General features: G+C 42.0%; 1 protein-coding gene across 1 annotated transcript in view; it reads left to right on the top strand.

Moving 5' to 3' along the window:
• Window positions 1–24930, top strand: part of pik3c2b (phosphatidylinositol-4-phosphate 3-kinase, catalytic subunit type 2 beta) — a 159549-nt gene that overhangs the window by 24139 nt on the left and 110480 nt on the right. Inside the window, exons 3-5 of the mRNA XM_041195258.1 lie at window positions 1918–2018; window positions 4462–4616; window positions 7243–7363. Of these exons, the coding sequence (XP_041051192.1) occupies window positions 1918–2018; window positions 4462–4616; window positions 7243–7363 (377 nt within the window). The remainder of the gene's footprint in view (window positions 1–1917; window positions 2019–4461; window positions 4617–7242; window positions 7364–24930) is intronic.

The following is a 24930-nucleotide window of genomic DNA, read 5'->3' as shown; positions in this document are numbered from 1 at the left end:
CACCAAATTAGATCAATGATCCAGTGAAGCACACTGTAATGCCTAACTGTGTACGCTGTGCATCCAGTCAGCTGTGCTTTCTACCTGCTTGTGTTCACAATCTGGTTTGAAACATCTCCGATATGTGTTACCCTATAACACTGTTCCCTTGAATTTTTCTTTGTCTGCTTGTTGTACTGTGCGGTCCTTTTAAGGTTGCTGCATATGCGCATACATATAGGGAATGCTGGCCTGTTTGTCTCTTGCATGGTGCATTGTGGATTGCGGCAAACAGTGCACTCATTCAGCTGGGAGGGAACATTGCTCCTTAACACGTACCTCTTCAACTAAGACTTTAGTCAGCTGTACTAATATCTCCTCCTTTGACCCAGTTTCAAATTTTATAAAATGAATCTCCTGTGAAATGCCCTGGGTTGTTTTACTATATTACAGGTGCTATATAAATACAAGTTGTTGTTGATCTATCCTGCAGCTTTGCTTTTATATTCTTGCTATGATATGGTGATCATACAAGAATAGCTTACATTTAGATAGTGCCTTTAGAATAGGGAAATACTTGAAGAGCACCTTCAGAGGCATAAGAAAATACAAGGGCACCCACTCAAAGAAGTAGGTAGAAGGCAAAGGAACCTAGAGCCTGGTCAGAGATGAACTTTAAGGTGGATTTTGAAGGAGGAAAGGGAGGTGAAGAAGCAGAGAGTTTAGGGATGCCTGTTTCTTGAACATGAAGCTTACCTGGCTGAAGGCCAATTAAATGGCAAAGGGTATGGAGGATGAGGTCCAGGGAACAGAAAGGTGGGTTTGATGCACAAGGGTTATTGGGGGTGGCTGTTTGCAGGAGGAGGCGCTGAGTGGAATGCACAAGAAACTACAGAAAGTCCAGACTCTCTCCTTCCAAACTGAATTCCTTAATTGAACTGCATCTGCTACCCCTCTGTGCTCGAGCAGTCTTTCACAATTTGCCATGCCCTCCAGTTTGGTATCTTCAGCAAAATTTGATGTTGTTCCCTCAAATTCCTAACTGCGGATCATTTTTGTATATATTTTATAAATAAAAACTGCTCCAATGTGGACATTTGTAGAAAAAAATATTCTCTAACTACACCTTTCCATTTTGAGAAATTTCCTTAGCCACTCACGTGTGTTATTTGCCCTCTAACCATCTCATTCCCATAATTCTGTGTGCCATACTTTGCCATCCTGTGTGGTACCTTATCAAATATAGGATAGGTTACAGATAAAACACTTACTGAAGCTGTTCTAAGAAGAGGAGACAACTTTTATATATCAAACATTTGCTAGAACAATATGTAAAGGCCTACATGTTTTTTTTTTATCTTCAATTGAATGAAATTTGCTCTCACATTCAAAGTTCCGCTTGTGGTTTGGCTTGATGAAGCACTATCTGGCTATGCTTGGTGTTCGGAAACTACCAGGGTGCCTTGTGGTTAAATGCAGAGTTTTATTTCTGTGCAAACATTGAACTAAGCAAAATGGTTTCTATTGTAACCCAAAAGTTACTTTATGAGATGAGGAAATATTGTAGTTTTATTATTAAGAAACATATTGAAGCTTTTCATCTTGCACTCATCAGGACATCACAGGAATACCAATATAAGGGGAAAACAACGGTTTGTAAAGAGAGTGCTAATTGGTTGTCAAGTGGACTTTGGTTGCCACGGAGAAATGCACCAAATGATGGTGGCTGACAGTTAACTGCCAAGCATTGTTTGATATTTAAACCAGGCAGCTTGACCCTGATTGGTCAAGGCATTGCCCTGAGGAATGAGTCAGCGAATGGCTGTTGCTTATTTTGTTCAGCAGAAACAGGCTCAACGTGTGTACGCGTAGTATAAAGTTTTAACTGGCTACGTTTTCCCTGTCAGTTGCAGTATTGTTGCATTTCGTATGTTACAGGGGTCCTTGCAGCAGAGTTATGAGTCGTGGAACTACGAACTACTAGAGGTTTCGGAAGAGAGGAATGAAGAGGTTGCAGCGTTCTGTCATATGCTGGATGTGTAATTATATTTTTTTTGAGTCATTTTCGCCTTGTGTACCTTGAATAGCAGGACAGATTTTGTGCTTGCGTGTATATTTGTCCTTTTTTTAAACTGAGTAAAAATGCCGTACTAATGTTGCTAGTAATTCGAACCATGCAATTTAAGAAAAAGAATGTTCAATTATGCAGCAATTTGGATTAAGCTATGTAAATAACACAGCAAAATGGGTATTAAAATGAAGACACTAATTAGAGGAGGAGAATGAATTTGACTCTGTGTGCCAAGGTAAGGAAGGGCAAGACCCATAATGCAGAGACGACTTAGGTTGGAAAGGGTAATTGGGAAGGTATGAACGGTTAAGTAAAATCAAAATTGGATTTTGGAACTCTTGTAGTTTGCAGGAGGAAAGAAAAGCTGCGAAAGGTATGGCATTCCATAGTTTCAAAACGCTAAAAACAAATAAGTTGGATGGGGATTTCAATACAACAAGGATGAGAGTAGGATGTCCTATTATTTAAGACCGAGATAGATAGGTTCTTGATTGGTAAGGGGATCAAAGGTTACGGGGAGAAGGCGGGAAAATGGGGTTGAGAAACTTATCAGCCATGATTGAATGGCGGAGCAGATTCGATGGGCCGAATAGCCTAATTTCTGCTCCTAAGCCTTATGGTCTTCAGGTGGACAGTGTTGTATACCTCAATATACCTCATTCCAAAGCAGGTAATGCAGTTGTTCCTGAACATCTATGAAACTGCATTTAGTTATGAGCTGCTGGAGTTCTTGGGTGCAGTGGGTGAGCACATTGTGCTTTCAACAAAGTCCAGGTTGGAATCCAGTTTTGACTTCTTGGGATGGAACTTCCTTTTTCTGTTAACCAAAAGAATATTTTATAAAGTGTGATAGAGCAGTTAATCAAAATGGATATTACTCTATCCCAGAAAAATTGCCCCTACATCAGAGCAATTTGGCAATCTCACTCTATGCTGCAATAAGGATGGCCAGTGTGGAGAGTGGCAACATTCACACTGCAGCAATGGTACTTTAGAGCTGGAGGAGAAAAGAGGATCTTTCAGTACGCCCTTGCTCGCGCATTGCTCACCACTGTGCATAACTCCCGGTGAAAGGACTGGAAAATTTTCTATTCTCAGCACTGATGCCTTGCACTGTGTGCTCAAAATGTCATTGAAAATAAACGAGGAAGCAGTTATTGTAGAATGAGGAGAGGGGGCAAATATATATTTAGCAGGGCAAGGGTTCCACGCTAAGTAATTATGCGGAGCTTATATTTGAGTGTTGCTAGTTTCACACCCTGTTGACTGCAGAGAGCATCTGTTTATTCTGCAGGCCTTCACTGTGTAACTGAGTAGAGCTCTTATTTATGGTGCAGGAGGAGATGTTAATGAAGATACAAAGGTGATGGGCATTATTTGATTAAAGACTGAGAACACATATACAGAGAGTCAGCTGGGACATTAGGTTAGTAGTTTGGGGGCAGAGATTTGAAAAGCTGCATCTTGTAACAAATAGATTTGTGGCTTGTTTCATACTTCACCATCTGGCTTGGATCCACTTAATAGGAGAGTTCAATTGGAAGCTAGAGTAACTGTTCACAACAAATTCAAATTTGGAACAACTTACATAACATTCATGTAACTGGATCATTTTGCCCAATTTGTTTATGCTGGTATTTATGCTCTATTCAAGGCTCGTTCTACCCCATCTAACCTTAAAAGCTGAATTTAGAAATGCAATTGTACGCTGTATTTTATATATTATGTTGCTTTTTATAAATTAGCTTTATTAAATCAACAGCAGATGAACAAGCAATTGGATAGTTGCCATTGTATCTGGTCCCTGGGTGGTCCCATTTATTTCTCAAGAATTTAAGGATGTTTCCTTATTGGCTGAACTAGCAAAGGCAACATCAAACTATCGTCAGACATCCTTGGTTCTAGGCTTGATTACTGAACTGTACTCAATTAGCTGATGCCAGCTGGCTAGGAATGAGGGTAAGGCATTTAACTTCTTAGCCCTTACAGCTAGGGATAAGGAATATAGATAGAGTTCCATCTTTTAATTGCTGTCTCATGACTCTTCCTGCAAAAATATATATAATGAGGATCTACTCAGGCTCTGTTGTGATCCATCTTCCCATGGTTTGATAACCTGGCAACACTCAATTGTCTAGGCCCACACGTGAATAATAGCCTTTTGTCTGACGTGTTAGAGGGGAACTGGGGTACCCTTGGAACCAGTGCCAAGGAATTCCTCAGTAACTGGAAGATCCACGTCACCTACACCTAGATTTTAAAAAATTATGGTCTTAACAGAGCAGAATTACTTATTTCTTATGTCTGTGTACTGTCATCCATGAGGTAACTAATCCAGCTCTAAGCTGAACCTTGTTGTGAAGGCCAGTGGAGAAAAATTTGAAGTCTCTAATTGTTCTCTCTCTGTCTAGGCTCCGAAGCAACTACACCTGTGATGGTGCAAAAAACATGGGATTAATCTGGAGTCCGGTGGTCATTCGAAATGACCAACATGGAGATGGCATCAGTTTGAAAGTTACTGTGTCTGCCAGCAGTCTTTCAGAACCACTTACATTCACATGTGATGGTGAGTTTTGGATTTTGCGTGTAGCTATTCCAGTTGTTGCAAAACATCTGATTGATGTAGCTAGGACTACAAGTGTTATTCAATTGAACCTAGTGTAGAGGTGTTGTTTTTTCAGAAGCTTTCTTTGTGATAATTGGAAACTAAATTAAAAGAGCTCATTGCTGAATGGTTCTAGTCTAGGTCAATAAATTAAATCAGCAAAAATCTATTTCTTTTGTTGAATCGCTGAACTTATTGACAGGAGACTCCATGAATTGTTTCAGCTTAGAGTTTTCTGTATTCAGACTCTCTGATTTAAATCCATTGCATCAACAAGTTTCCTTAACTGAATTCTCCTCTAATTTTAAGTCACGAGTTTGACTTTAATGCAGTATCCCTCGTCTTTCTCTCTAAATGCATGTCATTTACTAGCCTTTTTTCTTTTGAAAGCCTTTTCCTCTTGTGTTTTTCCTCTAACGTCTCTATTTTATACACCTCTTACTGATTTCCTGCTCCTGAGCTGGGCATTGATATCTATAAGTGAGCATTGGCCAATAATGACTCCATATGGATTTTTCCTCCTCACTACTGTGGGATCTGAATTGTTTGACATTTCCCCATTGTGCAGTGGAATCATTCCCCAAATGAATTTGATGTAAGAACTCCAAGGCCAGGACAAGAACAGCATTATAGCATTCAACTGCTTAGATTGGCAATGGTCCCAAACCACTGCTGGCATGGATTAACTGCCAATTATAACATGATTTCTCATTTATCGTATCTTTAAAAAATTACCCCATAATCTAGCCACAGATACTATCTTATAAAATGGCCCAATCCTCTTCAAGATGTTGATTTCAGTGACACAGTCAATAAACCCATTATGCGACTGAGCCATACAGTAAGCTTCCAAGTTTGATCTTTGGTGTGTGGTGTTAGCTGATCTGGCAGTAGATGAACAAAATTTGTCTCTGCTCATCATGGCTAGGGTGGCAAAATCTGCTCAGATTTCCTCTCTTGATTGCTCTCAAAGGTATGTGTGTGTGGGTATCAGATCAGGGCAGAATATGGCTTAATCCCAATACCCCACACTCAAACACCCTGCCGAGACACTAAATCTAAGCTCACAGTGAAAGATGGATCACTTTATGTAAGGTATAGAATGGCAGCTAGCATCCATTGAACTGTACACCAGCATGAGTCAGTCCCTTCCAAAGGGGGAAAACACTGGAGAAGGAATTTTTACAATAAATATTCCTTTTGGATCAATATGTTACCAGGAATTAATATTTTAATTTGTTTCAAATAGCGAGAGATGATGACTTCTTCAGGAACTGGCAAAGAAGAGGTTACTGAGCCTGTTTAATTCAAGGGAGTAAATTAACATCTGGAAATAGACACAAAACTGAAATGCTTCAGTAGACCTGTCATTTTTACTCCATGTATTTATTTGTCTGCTTAATGACGTTTAGAAGTAGAATTTCCCTATAAAAAGGGAGATTGTCATCAAAGAACATCTAAATTTATTCATCAGCATTGAAGTAATATGCTGCCTGGCCAATATATCACTGTGACACCGTTGTGGGTTTTCCCTGCCAATGCATTTTAATTGTGTGTGTATATTAACAAATGCAGAGTATATGCTATTAGAGGCTGGCAGTTAATTCATGTCAGGTATGCTGCTATTTATGTATTTAGTAATCCCATTTTCTGCTCATGTAATGTAGGGCAAACTATGTACCTTTCCTAAACAAGGAGCAGCTAATTGAGTGCAGGATAATGGTGCTGGAGGAGCTCAAATAGATTTTTTTACAGCACCAGAGATAAAAACAAACCTATCTTCATGCCAGCCATTTGTGAAGATGGGAGTGGCAAGTGAAGCAGGTTCCTGAGAAATGGCAAGTGATACATGTTCCAGTGCCCTCATTAATGGGCTCACCTCGGTTTAATTTTACATGGTTTGTAAAGCTGCTGTTCTTCAGGGGCCTCCTGGCTCTACCTTTGCAGCATTGCCCATCTCTACCCTTTCCTCAGATCATCTTTGTTGCTGCTTCAATTCCTTTCCACACCTTTGTTACCTTTAAACTCTTCTGGTTAGACTTCTACCTTGTACTCTCAATACCCTCTACAAACTTGTCCAAAACTCTACTGCCTGTATCCTCATTTGCAACAAGCCCTGTTCACCTCTGTTCAACCTATATTGTCTTCGGGTCTACTAAAACCTTGATTTTGAAAATTCTGATCCTCGTTTTTATGTCTCTCAATGCCTTTGCTTCTTCCTATTTTTGTAACCTTGTCAAGCCCTACAACCTTTCAAGAACTCTGCACTCCTCCAATTCTGGCTTCTTTCGCCTCCCCTATTTCAATCGTTCCATCATTGGCAACTATGCCTCAGCTGCCAAGACCCCTAAACTCTGGAGTTCACCCCCCTAAACCTCTTCCGTTCTCTACTCCCTCCTTTTTTAAGATGTTCCTTAAAACCTACCCCTTTGAGCAAGCTTTTGGTCACCTGTCCTACTATCCCCTTTTGTGGCTTGGTATCAACTTTTGTTTGAAAGCCCTCAGTGAGGGATGTTTTTCTAAGTTAAAGGTTCTGCATAAATGCAAGTTGATGTTGCATCAATTGTGACATTGCCTTGTTTTCCAGGGGGCTCCACAGTGGATTTGGTCATCTATCAGACTCTATGTTACATATATGACAACCTTCGTGGCATAAATGTTGACAACTTTGTCTTGAAGATCTGTGGATTGGAAGAATTCCTACAGAAGTAAGTTGTTTGCTGAAGGTTTAATGCATGAACACTTAGCTTGCATGTGGAGATGGAGAACTTAACAGAAGCATGAAAAAGTGTTGGGTGTGCTGTCACGCTAGAATAGAGAACATTCTGAAGCATGAAAGGTGGTAACTGGTTTATTTTGAGCATTTTCTTTACTGCTTTAACAATTTCACACACTAATATGAATTGGTGAATTCAGAATCCTCAGAACCTGAGGACTTCTTACCCTGATTTTTCATTCAAAATTTTTCCTCCACCTTTGCTGAAAAGGCTGACACTTCCAGGATAACTACCGAGACCAACAGTTCTCTATCACTTTCTTCATTTGTGAACCTAAACAGACTCCATCTTTGTGGGGTGAGGAGATGTAACTCACAGGTAAATGTGGCCCAATCATTGCCTAAATTGGTGTATACTCAGTGTCCAATCATGGATTTATACAGCACAGACTGAGGCCATTCAATCCGTCACACCTGTACCATGTGTTTGAAAGAGCTATCTGATTCCCTCCACTCCAGAGCTACCCACTCTCCTATTCTTTCCCCAGTCTTTTCCTTTTCAAGCATACATCCAATTCCCTTTCAAAGTTAATATTGAATCTCCTTCCACTGCCCTTTCAGGCAGTGTATTCCAGATCATCATAACTTGCTGCATTAAAAAAAAATAATTCTGCTCGTTTCCTCTCTACTACTTTTTGCCAATTGTCTTAAATCTGTTTCATCGGGTTAGCGATCCTCCTACCCGTGCAAAGTTTCTCCTTATTTACCCTATCAAAATTTTCATAATTATGAACACGTTTATCAAATCTTCGTTTCCCTCAGAGAGGAGTAAATTATCACAGCTTCTCTAGTCTCGCCACATAATTGATGTCCCCATGATACCATTCTGGTAAATCTGTTCCATTCCGTCCTCCACAAGACCTTTCCATCCTTCCTAAAGTGTGGTACCCAGAATTGAACATAATTCGCTGGGTGAGGTAAAAACTGTATTTCACAAAGGTTTAGCATAACTTCCTTGTTTTTCTACTCTATGCCTTTATCTACAGAGACATGGATGTTGTATACTTTTTAACAGCTTTATCAACTGTGGTCATCAATGATTTGTGTATGTGACAGCCAAGGGATATCTGTTTCCTGTCCCCCCCTTTAATATTGTACCATTTTGTGTATATTCCAAAAATGCATCTTTCACACTAGTGGGAGTCACTAGATTGTGAACAGGAGAAGGGATTTGGCTCATTTTACCTCCTTATCCACAAAACATTCCTGTGCCCCTACAGCTGCCTTTTCCTGAGATCTGTCACACTTCACACACTACTGGTCGAAAGACAGGCTTTCCTGTTCTGTGGTCAGGAACAGAGTTTTGGGTTTTGCTCAGCTGCCTTTTGATATCATTCGGTGTAACCCAGTCTTTGCCACTTAGTTAACTCTGCCAGTGCCAAATTATTCTTGCAAAGCTACGAGCATAACTGGAGATTCAAACTGAATGGTGTGTTTGAGCCACCTATTTATTACAAGTGTGTGTATAGGTGACACATATCTGTGTCTCACTTAAATGGTTGACAGATCTTGCTAGTTGGCACTATTCATGATATTATTGCTGGAAAACCAGATGACCTCAGGAGGAGGTTCAGTGAGATACTATTCAGAGTCTCTTGAATATTTGAGTGCCTAACCACCTTTTATGATGCACTGAAGTATGGATAAAGGACCAGGTGATCTGTCAGATGAAAATCACCTAGAAGACCACAATATGCCTTCAGGTAGTAGATTGAAGAGCAATAGAATACCAAACGAAAGCGACTTTAGATGGAGCATTGATCCCTGTTTGTCCCTTCTCTTCCCACTGTGCCCAGGCACACCCTCATCACCCCTCCAACCCCTGACCTAGAGAACTGTCTGAAAGAGCCACTTCAGTTACTCCATTCTTTTTAACTTTGTCCTTTGGAGGCCATTTGAACTATGGTTATAAGGATTAGATGATAGTTAGCAACAATTGGGCGTATCTTGAGAGGAAGAGACAGTTCTTATAATGTTTTCTCTGGTTGTGGAAGACTCTGGCAAGACCACATTCATTACCTATCTATCTATCTTCCCTCCGGAAGGTGGTGTTAGGCCTTCTTTTTGAACAGTTTCTGTTTTTATGGTGATGATGTGCCTCAGCAGTAGTGGAGGAACAGTGGTGTATGCCCAAGTGAGGGTAGTGTGTGACTCAGTGGGATATTTGCAGCTGACTATATTGCCGTGATGTTCCCAGGGAGTGGAGGTCATATGGTTACAATACACTTGAAGCAAGCTTGGCAAGTTTTTGTAAGCTGAGTGCGCGGGCGGTAGAGGGAATAAGTCCAGCATTGGGGACACCTATCAAGTAAACAGGTTTGTTATGGATGGTTTCAAGTTTCTTGGCTGCACCTGCTCAGGCAAATGTAAAGGAAGGAAAGTCTTGTACTTGCAGACATCCTAGCGATAATAGTGACATTTCTATGAGAGCTGGGATGCCAGACACTATGGGATCTTCCACTCCTTAGTTTGCCAGGAACAACTTGAAATGAGGGTGGCTGACAATGGGCTCATGGATGCTGGCCTCATTGGTTATAAGAATGTGTAGTTCATTGTTGTGAAACTTCTACCTCATTTACTCCACCTAGCAGCACCTTTTAAGAGCTTGATGAAAGTACGCAGCAAGGTTTCAAAACATCAGCCGTCTGACCACATAGATGTAATTGCAGATCAGTTGACACTTTTGAGTTATAACCACATTTGCAAAAGATTTAGCACCTTTTCTAATTTGCCAGCCCAATTAGGGTAGACCTAGTACAACAACAACTTGTATATATGTAGTGCCTTTAGCAAAATAAAATGCCCTGAGGCACCTTACAGGAGCATATAGCTGAAGGCTGCCAGCATGATTTGAGTTCTGAGATTTGCTTCACTGATGACTGAAAATCTTTTGAAACTCAATAATTAATGCCTTGCACCATTTGTCACAGAAGTAAGCTGGGTGTGGTGTGGGGATAGTGGGGGAAGAATTATTTTAAAGTAAACCAACCATCCCAATTGACCTTTTATTTTAAATATGTCTAGATCACTCAGTGGAAAAACTAGATTTTTCTTCCGAAATGGAGCACATAGCAACCCCTAATATGCAGACATTTGCAGACACACACATTTCATGTTACTTTCAGTCTGAGTGTGTTCTGTGTAAGCACATTCTGTGAATAAAGCTTGGCTGACAACTTCTCTTTTTGATTTTTTTAAAATATGAAATATTTAAATATAAGATTCTATTTGCAGTTTTTAATTTTCCCCAGTTTGTTCAGGGAGTGTAACAACCTCTCAAATACTTGTACAGCTGCTAGTCTGTGCGTTTGCGTGTATGTGTATGCGCGCCTCTGCACGCGCGTGTGCACCTAAGTGTTCCATTTTTCTTCTGAGGAGGAGGGTGCAATTTAACTGGTCCAGCAGAACGGGTTTATTTGGACATTCCTAATCACAGAAAAGTCAATGCATGTGCCTTAGCATGTTAGAAATGTTTCTGCAGCAGAACAGTTCTGAAGATGAGAGTGGGGGTGGTTGGTTGGGGGCTGGGGGGGTGGGAGGGGTGCAGGACATTTCCATTTAAACAAACTTTGTATCTGGGCATTAGATTTTCTGCAAATGTTAACCACCCACCCAATCAAGTGGCTTTCTGAAAGGAGGACATAGTATTCAATGGAAAACAGTCTGGGCTTTTCTTCTGTATCCCTGTTAATGCAGAGACTCAGTGTGGCACTGAGCTATGCAGGGCAGGATAGTCCCATAGACACAATCTCTAGTCTCTGTTAGCCTTAAGATGGGCTGCTACAATCTATTACAAAAACAGAATTACCTGGAAAAACTCAGCAGGTCTGGCAGCATCGGCGGAGAAGAAAAGAGTTGACGTTTCGAGTCCTCATGACCCTTCGACAGAACTTGAGTTCGAGTCCAGGAAAGAGCTGAAATATAAGCTGGTTTAAGGTGTGTGTGTGGGGGGCGGAGAGATAGAGAGACAGAGAGGTGGAGGGGGTTGGTGTGGTTGTAGCGACAAACAAGCAGTGATAGAAGCAGATCATCAAAAGATGTCAACAACAATAGTACAATAGAACACATAGGTGTTAAAGTTAAAGTTGGTGATATTATCTAAACGAATGTGCTAATTAAGAATGGATGGTAGGGCACTCAAGGTATAGCTCTAGTGGGTTTTTTTTTATATATAATGGAAATAGGTGGGAAAAGGAAAATCTTTATAATTTATTGGGAAAAAAAAAAGAAGGGGGAAACAGAAAGGGGGTGGGGATGGGGGAGGGGACTCACGACCTAAAGTTGTTGAATTCAATATTCAGTCCGGAAGGCTGTAAAGTCCCTAGTCGGAAGATGAGGTGTTGTTCCTCCAGTTTGCGTTGGGCTTCACTGGAACAATGCAGCAAGCCAAGGACAGACATGTGGGCAAGAGAGCAGGGTGGAGTGTTAAAATGGCAAGCGACAGGGAGGTTTGGGTCATTCTTGCGGACAGACCGCAGGTGTTCTGCAAAGCGGTCGCCCAGTTTACGTTTGGTCTCTCCAATGTAGAGGAGACCACATTGGGAGCGACGAATGCAGTAGACTAAGTTGGGGGAAATGCAAGTGAAATGCTGCTTCACTTGAAAGGAGTGTTTGGGTCCTTGGACGGTGAGGAGAGAGGAAGTGAAGGGGCAGGTGTTGCATCTTTTGCGTGGGCAAGGGGTTGTGCCATAGGAGGGGGTTGAGGAGTAGGGGGTGATGGAGGAGTGGACCAGGGTGTCCCGGAGGGAGCGATCCCTACGGAATGCCGATAAGGGGGGTGAAGGGAAGATGTGTTTGGTAGTGGCATCATGCTGGAGTTGGCGGAAATGGCGGAAGATGATCCTTTGAATGCGGAGGCTGGTGGGGTGATAAGTGAGGACAAGGGGGACCCTATCATGTTTCTGGGAGGGAGGAGATCATCCTCCGCCATTTCCGCCAACTCCAGCATGATGCCACTACCAAACACATCTTCCCTTCACCCCCCTTATCGGCATTCCGTAGGGATCGCTCCCTCCGGGACACCCTGGTCCACTCCTCCATCACCCCCTACTCCTCAACCCCCTCCTATGGCACAACCCCTTGCCCACGCAAAAGATGCAACACCTGCCCCTTCACTTCCTCTCTCCTCACCGTCCAAGGACCCAAACACTCCTTTCAAGTGAAGCAGCATTTCACTTGCATTTCCCCCAACTTAGTCTACTGCATTCGTTGCTCCCAATGTGGTCTCCTCTACATTGGAGAGACCAAACGTAAACTGGGCGACCGCTTTGCAGAACACCTGCGGTCTGTCCGCAAGAATGACCCAAACCTCCCTGTCGCTTGCCATTTTAACACTCCACCCTGCTCTCTTGCCCACATGTCTGTCCTTGGCTTGCTGCATTGTTCCAGTGAAGCCCAACGCAAACTGGAGGAACAACACCTCATCTTCCGACTAGGGACTTTACAGCCTTCCGGACTGAATATTGAATTCAACAACTTTAGGTCGTGAGTCCCCTCCCCCATCCCCACCCCCTTTCTGTTTCCCCCTTCTTTTTTTTTCCCAATAAATTATAAAGATTTTCCTTTTCCCACCTATTTCCATTATATATAAAAAAAAACCCACTAGAGCTATACCTTGAGTGCCCTACCATCCATTCTTAATTAGCACATTCGTTTAGATAATATCACCAACTTTAACTTTAACACCTATGTGTTCTATTGTACTATTGTTGTTGACATCTTTTGATGATCTGCTTCTATCACTGCTTGTTTGTCGCTACAACCACACCAACCCCCTCCACCTCTCTGTCTCTCTATCTCTCCGCCCCCCACACACACACCTTAAACCAGCTTATATTTCAGCTCTTTCCTGGACTCGAACTCAAGTTCTGTCGAAGGGTCATGAGGACTCGAAACGTCAACTCTTTTCTTCTCCGCCGATGCTGCCAGACCTGCTGAGTTTTTCCAGGTAATTCTGTTTTTGTTTTGGATTTCCAGCATCCGCAGTTTTTTTGTTTTTATCTCTGCTACAATCTATTGTTTGAGGTGAATAGCATGGATGGATGTGTGGGGAAGCTAGATAAAAACATTAACAAGAAAAAAAGAAAAGGGCATGTTCATGGGGTTAGATGAAGATGAGTGGGAGGAAACTCAAGCGGAGCATAAACACCCGTATAGTCCTGTTGGGCTGAATGAGATGTTTCTGTGCTGTAAATACTATGTAAGACAACCAGCACAAAAATAAAAATACCTGGAAAAACTCAGCAGGTTTGGCAGCATCTGCAGAGAGGAACACAGTTAACGTTTCGAGTCCATATGACTCTTCAACAGAACTAAGGAAAAATAGAAATGAGATGAAATATAAGCTGGTTTGGTGGGTGGGGGGGTGGGACAGGTAGAACTGGATAGAGGGCCAGTGATAGGTGGAGATAGCCAAAAGATGTCATAGACAGAAGGACAAAGAGGTGGTGATATTATCTAAGGAATATGCTAATTAAGGGTAGAAAGCAGGACAAGCAAGGTACAGATAGCCCTAGTGGAGGTGGGGTGGGGTGAAGGAAAGGGATCAAAATAGGCTAAAAGGTAGAGATAAAACAATGGATAGAAATACATTTAAAAATAATGAAAATAGGTGGGAAAAGAAAAATCTATATAAATTATTGGAAAAAAAAGGGGGGGGATCAGAAAGGGGGTGGGGATGGAGGACAGAGTTCATGATCTAAAATTGTTGAACTCAGTATTCAGTCTGGAAGGCTGTAAAGTGCCTAGTCGGAAGATGAGGTGCTATTCCTCCAGTTTGCGTTGAGCTTCTCTGGAACAATGCAGCAGGCCAAAGACGGACATGTGGGCATGAGAGCAGGGTGGAGTGTTGAAATGGCAAGTGACAGGGAGGTCTGGGTCATGCTTGTGGACAGACCAAAGATGTTCTGCAAAGCAGTCACACAGTCTGTGTTTGGTCTCCCCAATGTAGAGGAAACCACGTTGGGAGCAACGAATGCAGTAGACTAAATTGAGGGAAGTGCAAGTGAAATGCTGCTTCACTTGAAAGGAGTGTTTGGGCCCTTGGACGGTGAGGAGGGGGGAAGTAAAAGGGCAGGTGTTGCACCATCTGTGGTTGCATGGGAAAGTGCCGTGGGAGGGGGTTGAGGTGTAAGGGGTAATGGAGGAGTGGACCTGGGTGTCCCAGAGGGAACGATCCTTGCAGAATGCCGCCAGGGGGAGTGAAGGGAAGATGTGTTTGGTAGTGGCATCATGCTGGAATTGGCGGAAATGGCGGAGGATGATCCTTTGCATGTGGAGGCTGGTGGGGTGATAAGTGAGGACAAGGGGGACCCTATCATGTTTCTGGGAGGGAGAGGAAGGTGTGAGGGCGGATGCACGGGAGATGGGCCGGACACGGTTGAGGGCCTTGTCAACCACCGTGGGTGGAAAACCTCGGTTGAGGAAGAAGGAAGACATGTTAGAGGAACTGTTTTTGAAAGTGGCATCATCAGAACAGATGACGGAGGTGAAGGAACTGAGAGAATGGGATGGAGTCCTTACAGGAAGCAGGGGGTGAGGAGCTGTAGTCAAGGTATTTGTTGGAGTCGGTAGGCTTGTAATGAATATTGGTGGATAGTCTATCACCAGAAATTGTGACAGAGAGGTCAAGGAAGGGAAGGGAAGTGTCAGAGATGGACCATGTGAAAATGATGGAGGGGTGGAAATTGGAAGCAAAATTAATAAATTTTTCCAGGTCCAGATGAGGTCCAGATGAATACAACCAGCCTCAGCTCCTCCCCCAGCTCTAGGTGAAAGGAGGGGAAAAAAAATCAGCTTTGTTCCTCATCACTGTCTAGACCTCCCTCCAAGGCAATTTGCGCGTGGATGTGAGGTAAGGACAGGCTTGGCTGTGATGGCCTTTCTTATGCAGCAGCTGCTGACACATAGGCCATTATTTAATGAGGCCAAGAAGGTATTTCCACCCACTCAGCTGAGCTAACTCTGATTCCAGCAAAGGTACCTGGGTCAATGTGGTAACCTGATGTGTAATATACCTTTAAGATGAATGTTTTAATGAAGATCACAGGATCGTAGTATCCAATAGCAGAGTAGCACGGGCTACCTTAGTAATTAGTAGTAAGTAGTCTAGAGTTGGAGTCTGTAATGTAGAGACAGGGTTTGAGTTGTAAGCAGACAAGTGTAGCTGCTGAGTTCCTTTGTAAATAAATAGAATATGTTCTACATAAGAATGGTCTGCTGATCTACTGACTATGGTACCAACCTGGCCATCCTGAAACAAGCGTACAACCCGAATCCAGCTAAACTAGTGACCAGGATCCAACAAACTGGCGACAAGGAAAAAGCAAGGAAGGATGGAAAAAAAAGTAAATAAAAGCAAGGAAGGAAATCAAGTAAACCAAAACCACACACAGTAATTATAAGTAGTATTTCCATCTTAATTATCGAAGCAGTCCCCTCAAAGCATGCTGCAATTTGGAAGAGTTGATTCTTTTGACCCAACCGTGGATGATTGGTCTCATTACGCTGAACATCTTGAGTTCTTTTTCCAATCTAACGACACAGTGGGGAGGAGAAGAGGCGAACGAACCTCCTCACGTGTGGGAGTAAGACCTATGGATTGGTCCGAAGTTTGACGGCACCCAGTGCCCCGGATTTGAAAGGTTTTGATGACTTGGTGAACCTTGTGAAGAGTCATTACCAGCCCAAGCCCTCAGTAATGATGCAACGGTTCAAATTTCACTCAAGGGGAGCTCCAGGGGAGACGGTTGCTTGTTATGTGGCAAGGATGAAACAGTTAACAGAATATTGTGAGTTTGGTATAAATGATATGCTCAGAGATCGTTTGGTGTGCGGTATAAATGAAGAGACGATTCAGAAGAGGTTACTGTCTGAAAGAAACAAATTTGGATTTTTAGAAGTTGCTAGAAATAGCACTGGCCTTGGAAAGTGCAGTGAGGAACTCAAAAGCCATACAGGGAGTGCAAAATGGTACCATCCTCCACGTTGGGAGGGGAGCCCCAGCCAAAATGGGCGTGAAAATGCACAGCTCTGATGAGAAGCAGGAAGCAGCCACCGCTTTCAGACAAATAAAAGAAATGACTTCGCAGCAAAAACATGGAATAATGGTAACATAGATGGAAGCAGACAACCTTGTAATGAATGGAAGTTTAAAAAATTGAATGTCTTTACTGTCATTGAAATAGGCGCCTCTTGAGACGTTGCAAGGATAGAATCAGGCAGACTTTCAATCAAAAGAAAAATCCCCATGAGATCCATAACATAGAAGAGCCTGAGTAACAGATTCAGATATTTATTCGTTGTATAATTTAAAGGTAGGAAGAACAGAACCAATCTATGTAACAGTGAGGGTGAATGATAGGTCAATCAGAATGAAGGTGTTCACAGGAGCATCCACTACGTGGATAGGTGAGCATACCTTCAAATACCTGAATTATGGAGAATGTAAATTAAATTTGGAAGAAACAGATGCCAAATTGAAAACTTGCATGGGAGAAGACATCAAAATCAAAGGCATAAGCAGGTTTACTATACAGTACGGTAGTCAATCAGTACAATTACCCTTGATGGCGGTAGCAGATGTGGGGCCAACCCTCCTTGAACAAAACTGGTTGAAAGAAATGAAACAAGCACAAAAATTGCTGGAAAAATTCAGCAGGTCTGACAGCATCTGTGGAGAGAAAGTCAGAATTAACATTTCGAGTCCAGATGACTGTTCAGAGCTAAAAGGAAGTAGAAATGTGGTAAAAATATATACTGTTTAAGGGGGTGGAACAGGTGAAGCTGGATAGAAGGCCAGCAATAGGTGAAGGTAAAGGAGAGATTGCAAAAGATGTCATAAACAAAAGGTCAAAGGAGTGTTAATGGAGGTGGTACTGGCTAAAGGAGGTGCTAATGGTGACATAAAGAATAGAAAGCAGAATGTGATAATAGCTGGACCAGAGTAAGCTGAGTTTTTCCAGATTTTTTTTGTTTCTGTTTCAGATTTCCAGCATCCGCAGCATTTTGCCTTTACCTGAAAGAAATTAAATTGGATTGGCCTGGAAATCAGATTGCAAATGCTGGTGCACTTAGTTGTTTGCCCAAAGAAAATGATGAGGATGTTCCAGTTCCTCAAGAACTTGTTTTATTATTGAACTTCTTAGATTCATCACCGGTATGTGCTAGATAAATCAGAGATTGGATAAGTTGAGACTCAGTGTTATCCAAAGTATGAGAACAAGTTCTTCGTGGTTGGTCACAAGAACAGGAATTTGATGAAATGAAACCGTTTTTTCACAAAGGATATGAGATAACCAGCCAGGGTGCTATCTTATTGTGGGGAGCTCGAGTGATTGTTCCTCCAAAAGGATGAAAGCTATTATTAACTGAACTACATAGTGCACATCCAGGGATTCACCGAATGAAGACCATGGCATGCAGTTACCTCTGGTGGCCTGGAATAGATAGAGAAATAAAGATCTTAGTGAGAAGTTGTTTGCAGTGTCAGCAAGTGCAAAATTTACCCCCAACAGTTCCGTTACACCCATGGGAGAGGCCAGGAAGGCCATGGGTGCGATTACATATTGACTATGTGGGACCTTTTATGGGAATAATGTTTCTCCTTATTGTTGATGCTCACTCAAAATGAATGGACATATGAGGTGAAGTCACCAACATCTTCTGCTACAATTGACAAGTTTTTTGTCATCAATTGACTACCAGAAGTGGTCATATCAGATAACGGTGCAGCATTTATGAGTGCTGAGTTTCAACGGTTTATCAGCCTCAACGGTATCACTCACATAAAAACTTCACCGTGTCACCCTTCATCGAGTGGACTGGCCGAGAGAATGGTTAAAACATTCAAAACTGGCATGAAGAAATTAACTGAAGACTCCATAGTGACTAAGCTAGCACATTTTCTTTTCCATTATAGGACTATCCATCACACGACAACAGGGGTCACACCTGCGGAATTGTTGATGAAACACCATCTCAGAACAAGATTGAGCTTAATAACGCCAAATTTTTGGGGGGGAGGTGGAAAGGAGTCAGGGAAGTCAGAAAACTAGACATGATTGGCATGGTCATGACAGAAACTTTGCCGTTGGAGAGATGGTATATGTGAAAAATTTTGGAGAAGGACCTGAGTGGTTATTAGGTGAAATAAGCACAGGACCTCTTTTTCTTACCACGTGAAAGTGGAAGACCAAGTCATACGGAGACATATAGATCATATAAGGAAGAGCGAATCAAAGTATCAGGAAATGACTCCACCAGTGTTCACGACTGCGTCAATGTCTTCCTGTTGAAAGAACACAACTGAGTACAGATGTGCCTGAAGGATCGGCTGTACCTGCAAGAGTTGAGGAAATAGATTTGCAGGTGCCCGCAGAAGAACTTGATGTTCAGACAACTCCAGGAAAGGAGGTTCCTGACAAAGCATCTGAAACTGTAGAGCTGAGGTGTCCTCCACTCATAAGGAAACCCCCAGAAAGACTGAATTTGTAAATTACTTATCTCTGTAAATAATTTAATATTTTGAGGAAAAATTGTAAATGTAAAGGGGGAGGGATGTGGTAATCTGATGTGTAATATACCTTTAAGAAGAATGTTATAATGGAAGATCAGATGATCTTAGTATCGAATAGAGTAGCTGCTGAGTTCCTTTGTAAATAAATAGAAATTGTTCGACATACGAACGGTCTGCTGATCTACTCTGTCTATGGACCAACACGACCATCCTGAAACAAGCGTGCAACTTGGATCCATTAGTCCAACTAAACTAGTGACCAGGATCCAATGATCCAACAGCCAGCCTTATTTATTCTTCTTTAGCCAGCTCCTGGTGTGAATCATGCAGGCACCAGAGGATGCCATTCAAAGCTTGGAAGCTGCCAGTTATGAGAGTGTTTAAAAAAAAATTAAATTGGTTACGGTTGTAGCTTCAAGTCCTCCACTCCAAAGACCAAGGATCTAGTGAAAGCTGATTCCATAAATACTTTTGAAAGGGATTTGGATAGGTATTTGTCAATGAGGAACTTATAAAGGGCTATGGACAAAAAGTGAGGATGTGGGACGAAGTGCAACTCTCTCTTTCTAAGGGCAAACTCAGGCATGATGGGCCAAATGACCTCCTTCAATGCAATAAGTTTCTATGATTCAGTGAACCAGAGTAGGCAATTCGGCTCTTTGAGTATATTCCCACCATTCAGTGAGGTCATGGCTGACCTGTATCCTGAACCCATCCATATGCCTTAGCTCCACATATTTTTTTTCCCTCAGCCAATGATATAAAACAATCAACCTCAAGTTAAAATTATTAATTGAGCTAGTATCATACTGCTTTGAGAGAGGGAGTTGTCTACATCTACCACCCTTTGCATGAAGAACTGTTTGCCAACATAGCCTAGGCTGTTGCTTCAGTGAAGCGCTTGTTTTTCTGGTACTGTATTCTCTCACTGGTACATTGTTATCTCCACCCGTTTGATTCAATCGGTGTTGTTTCAGACACACAGTGGAGTAGTCGGTGCTGCTGTGTGAAATGTGCAGCTGAGGCCCTGTATTCATTGTGCGAGAGACCCAGAGAGGTGGAACTCTCAGCTGTCACATGTGACCAGAAATGCTGGCACTTTGACCAATGTGTACGGTCAGGTCCATTGGTGAGAATAAGCCGCCTCCTCATGACAGGATGTGTGGCACTGAAAGATAAGTGTGAATTTGACTGTAAATCATACAGGGACAGAGGGTGCAACATCCTGTGGGAGTCCCGATGAGGAGGTGGCAGAACTCGGTCCTTCAGGCCTCTCTTTGATAAATATTTTTTAGAGCTTATGATATCAGGATTAGTTATTGGCCTATTTAAAGGGCACTTTTCCCAGCATTGAATCACTTGCATCAGTATTGAAACAATGGAAAAGATTAGGGATGAAAATCCAGAGCTTAGGACCTAGTCAGCTGAAGGCACAGCCCCCAGTGGTGGAGCAGTTAAAAGTTGGGGTTGCACAAAGGGCACAAAATAGATAAGCACAAATATCTGGGAGGGTTGTAGAGCTGTAGGAGATTAGAGATAGGGAGAGAGGAGGTCATAGAGCCATTTGAAAGCAAGGATGAGAATTTTGAAACTGAGGAGTTGCTTGACTGGAGGCCAATGTAGGTCGGTGAGCACAGGGATGATAGGGAAACAGCACTCGGTACGTCTAAAGTCATGGGCAGCAGAGTTTTAGATGACCTCAAGTTTGCAGAGGGTAGAATGTGGGATGCCATATAGTCAATAGTGGAATAATCAAGTTTAGAGGTAACAAAGGAACGATTGAGGGTTTTGGTAGCAGATGAGCTGAGGCAGGGGCAAAGCTGAGTAATGTTATCGAGGTGGAAATAGAGAGTCATCAGTGATGGTGTAGGTATGTGATCAGAAGATTAGGTTGGGGTCAAATATGACACCAAGTTTGCAAACAGTCTAATTTAGTCTCAGTTGACAGGGAGGGATGGAGTCTATAGTTAGGGAACAGAGCTCGTGGTGGCTTCAACCTTCCCCACATTTAATTGGAGGAAACTTCTAATCATCCAGTGCTAGATGTCGGAGAAGTAGTCTGATAATTTAGCAACAGTGGATGAATCTAGAGAGCTGGCGATGAGGTGGATTGGCTGTCATCAACATATATGTGAAAACCAATGCTGTGTTTTCAGATCATGTCGCAGAGGGACTGCATGTAGGTAATAAATAATGTCCTTCTCCCTCGTTCTCTCCCTCTCTCCCTCCTTTCCCTACGGAGAGATTGCCTCCATCTGCTGCAGTTTTGTATGTCAGGCTGGCAGCCCAAGAGCCAGAGAGTGGCCAGTTGTGTAATTTTCCCTGGGCTCACTGGGAAATAACAGCCATAGCTCCACTGTGAGCCAATCTGATCCCTTCTGCTGCAGGACACAACCACAGATGAAGGTTTTTCATGAATAAGGATTGCTTCTGGAAAAACCCAGAGGCGGAAACAGCTGATGAGCCAATGAAGAATAAAACAAACAAGCAAACAGAACACTGCTGGCTCTGAGGGAGCACAGATGTCTGTGCCCTTGCTTCAGCATTATTCTCCTCTTTTCTCTCTCTATCTGTCTCTCTCTCTTTCTCTGTCCATCTGTCTGTCTGTCTCTCTCTCTTTCTTTCACTTTCTCTCTCTCTCTCCCTCTCTCTCTTTCTCTCTCTCTCCCTTTCTCAGTCTGTCTGTCTGTCTCTCTCTCTCTCTTTCTGTCTCTCTCTGTCTGTCTCTGCCTCTCTCTATCTGTCTATCCACCGCATGGATCTGTTTTACAAATCTATCATAATACAGGGGTGAAGGCAGTAAAGGAGACAAAAGAATGTAGGAAGAAGGAAGAGAGGAGAAGCAAGTGATAGAGAAAGAGAACAGAACAAAAGTGAAAGGGAACAATTTAGGAAAATTAAGAAATAACTTGGTTTCCACAAGAAATTATTATCATGACTTTTAGCATTTGAGTAATCCAAGAGACATATAGCCCTGGATATAAGAGTTAGCTGTTTGTTATCATTAAGTGCTGGAGACAAGGGATGGAAAGGGTTCCAGAGCACTTGAATGATTACGGCAACAATTTTGAATAGCATTGTGCATGACTAAGAAGTTGCAGATTCAGCAGTGACTGTGGTTGATTTTAGAAAGAGTAGTAATTTTATAAAGAATACCAGTTGACCCATGCTTTCAATCATTAAAAATAGATCTGTAATCTTTTCATTAACACAGAGGCCTTTAGGGTTAGTTCAAATGAGAGTAATAACTGAGTGTGTTTTGGCTGCAGCGTGGTACATTGTGGAGGGGCTGGAAACTGAAGGCGTCAGTGCCATTGGCTCCCTTTTCAGTCAGTGGCTGGTTCGATGCAAATATTCAGCATTACAAAGTGAAGTATTTTTCTACATTGCTAACATGCCAGAACACCCTAATTGTGCCCTGGGCAATCTTTGTGATGAAAGTAGTGTGATCTGACCATTCCAAGAACCGAAAAATTGATTGACAGCTGGATTCCTCCACACCTCCTAAGAGATTTAACCATTTGCGGATCATGGACAAGGCCTATTGCACCTAAAGGTTAGAAATCCCGGAAGTACAGTGTGTGTTCCTAAGTCTGGTCCATTTATCGATGTCGCCGTTGGCGTCGTCTCTTACTTTGGTGTGCTTGCTTTCCTCGCTTTGGTTGCTACTCGAGGCAAGGCTGGAGTTTAAATATGTTTCTGTTTCTCTGGAGAATTATACAAATTACAGCATAAAGGGAGGACATTTGGTTCATTCCCCATACTGCTGTTAACTTGTCAACTGGAGCTATCTACCCCAATCCTATTTTTCTGCCCTTTGCTGGTTATCACACTTCCTCTTCAAAATCTTGTCCAGTGCCTTTTTAACTGTGCCTCAGTAGTTATTTGTGGCAAAGCATTCCATGCTCCAACAATCCTCCTGTGCAAAAAAAAAAGCAATCTGGAGTTTACATCTGTTGCTGATTCATCAACCGATGGAAGTAATCCTCACTTTTTGCTGTCAAAACTATTCATTGATTTGAAAACCCCCTTTCAGACCCCCAATTTAATATTCCCTGTTCAGGTGGAAAAGCTCCTAATTTTTTACGCTTTTTTTTTCATGTATAACCTCTCAATCCTTGTATGTTTGGGGAAAATAGTCACAGACCCCATTCCGAGGCTCCAACGGTCTAGAGTAGTAGACTGTACTCCAGATGAAAGCTATACAGTAACAAGTACACGTTAAACATGTTCTCTCTGCCTTTAAATTCTGTATATAGAAAAGTCAGAATCCTGTTTGACTTTTACATATTTTTCTATCTGAACTTCCACCTTTAGAGATCTATCGACTGCATCCCAAGATCTCCCTGTCCCTCCACCCTGTTACGAAACCAACCAATTGAGGGAATGCTTCCTATTGTTTCTTCTTTTTCATACAATGAAATATCAAGTAGTAGATTTTATTGAACTGCATCTGCCACCTATCTGTCCAACCTGCCTGTGCCTTCCTGCATTCTTCTTCACAATTTGCCTAATTTGGTGTCATCCTTTTCCTACTTTTGTCCAAATCAATATAACTGAAAAACAAAGGAAGTCCCAGAAGCACTCCACAGGCTGCCTATCCAAAAAGAAAGTACCTTTTCTCCTCATGTTGTGCCCTTTAGCATCCCCTCTCAATGCAGCTGTGTTCCCTTTAATACCATATACTTCAATTTTTGCAGTAAACCTTTATGTGGCATGTTATCAAACCACCATCTAAAAATCCATAGCTACGACATCCACCACAATTTCCTTGCAAAATTATATTAATCGATCATGATGTACTCTTGAGAAATTCATGCTGGTTGTTCCTGACTAGCTCAGATCTATCTAAAGGTTCACAAAGGCCACCTAATATCATCGCATATTATGATCCCTTGAAGATGACCAACAATCAGAGTAAGACTCAGCTGGCTTATCCCTTTCCAATTTCTGAATGGATGCCACTTCTGCCAACCTGCAGAGAATTTTTGGAAAATTACTACTTGGTGATTTCAATGCAACTTCCATTATCTGTTTTCAGCACTTCACCTTCATTAGTGGATAGAATACTAAACTGTAGTAAAATTCAATAATGGAGCTATAACAAAGCTTTCATGGATTGATTTTTAATGCTTCAAGGCTCTTCTTTAATCTGTCTCTCTTTTCATTTTATTATTTTTGAATGCAGTACCATGTTCAATACGTAATATTGGGTTATGCTTTTATTATTTTGCCTGCAACTGATGGAATGGCCCACATAGAATCAAAGTACATATATGACTGGCACAATACATGAGATGAAATCAGTGTACTTTAAATGTAGTTCCAAGACTTGCAGTCTAAAAGTCTGAAGCACCTTTCCACCCCCGTCTTCTCAATCAGCTCGCATGTCATCTCTACATTATGGTTGCTACATAAGTGCAAGTTGCTCTAATCGTGAAAGAAAGTTTTGTATGAAAAGTTAAAAATGCACAGCGTTGATCCTGCTGTTGTTAAATAACATTTGAATTGTTGACATTTTGTATTTTTGATAATTTATTTATGTTTTTTTTTAAAACCAGGAATTTGTTGAGTTTCTTGGCTGAACGCTAGGGCTGCCAACTGTGATTAAGTTTATTCCTGGAAATTTCCCCCATGATCTAGCCGTAAGTTGGCCAACACACATCCATTCTTGTGACACATTGCCACCTTATGCCAATTAGAAAGCAAAATGACTCATTACCCAATTGGATGATGCATGACCATCAGCCAAACAGCCTTTCTCCCCCCCCATCCCCACCCCATTTTCAATATTTTTATATCTGGTAAAGAGAAATGTTCAAAGGAAATGAAAAAAAATCCATCTTTTTTAATGTCCCAATGATTTATCTTCAAGATTGCGCACGGCAATGCCCTGAAGATTCCGGGCCAATCCTGGAGGGTTGGCAACCCAGCTGAACACACTTCAATTTATAAGTGAATTCAGGTGCAATCAATTTCGTACG

Source organism: Carcharodon carcharias, chromosome 9, assembly GCF_017639515.1.
Source record: "Carcharodon carcharias isolate sCarCar2 chromosome 9, sCarCar2.pri, whole genome shotgun sequence".
NCBI classification, from domain to species: domain Eukaryota; kingdom Metazoa; phylum Chordata; class Chondrichthyes; order Lamniformes; family Lamnidae; genus Carcharodon; species Carcharodon carcharias.
This window is presented reverse-complemented; position numbering and strand designations above follow the sequence as displayed.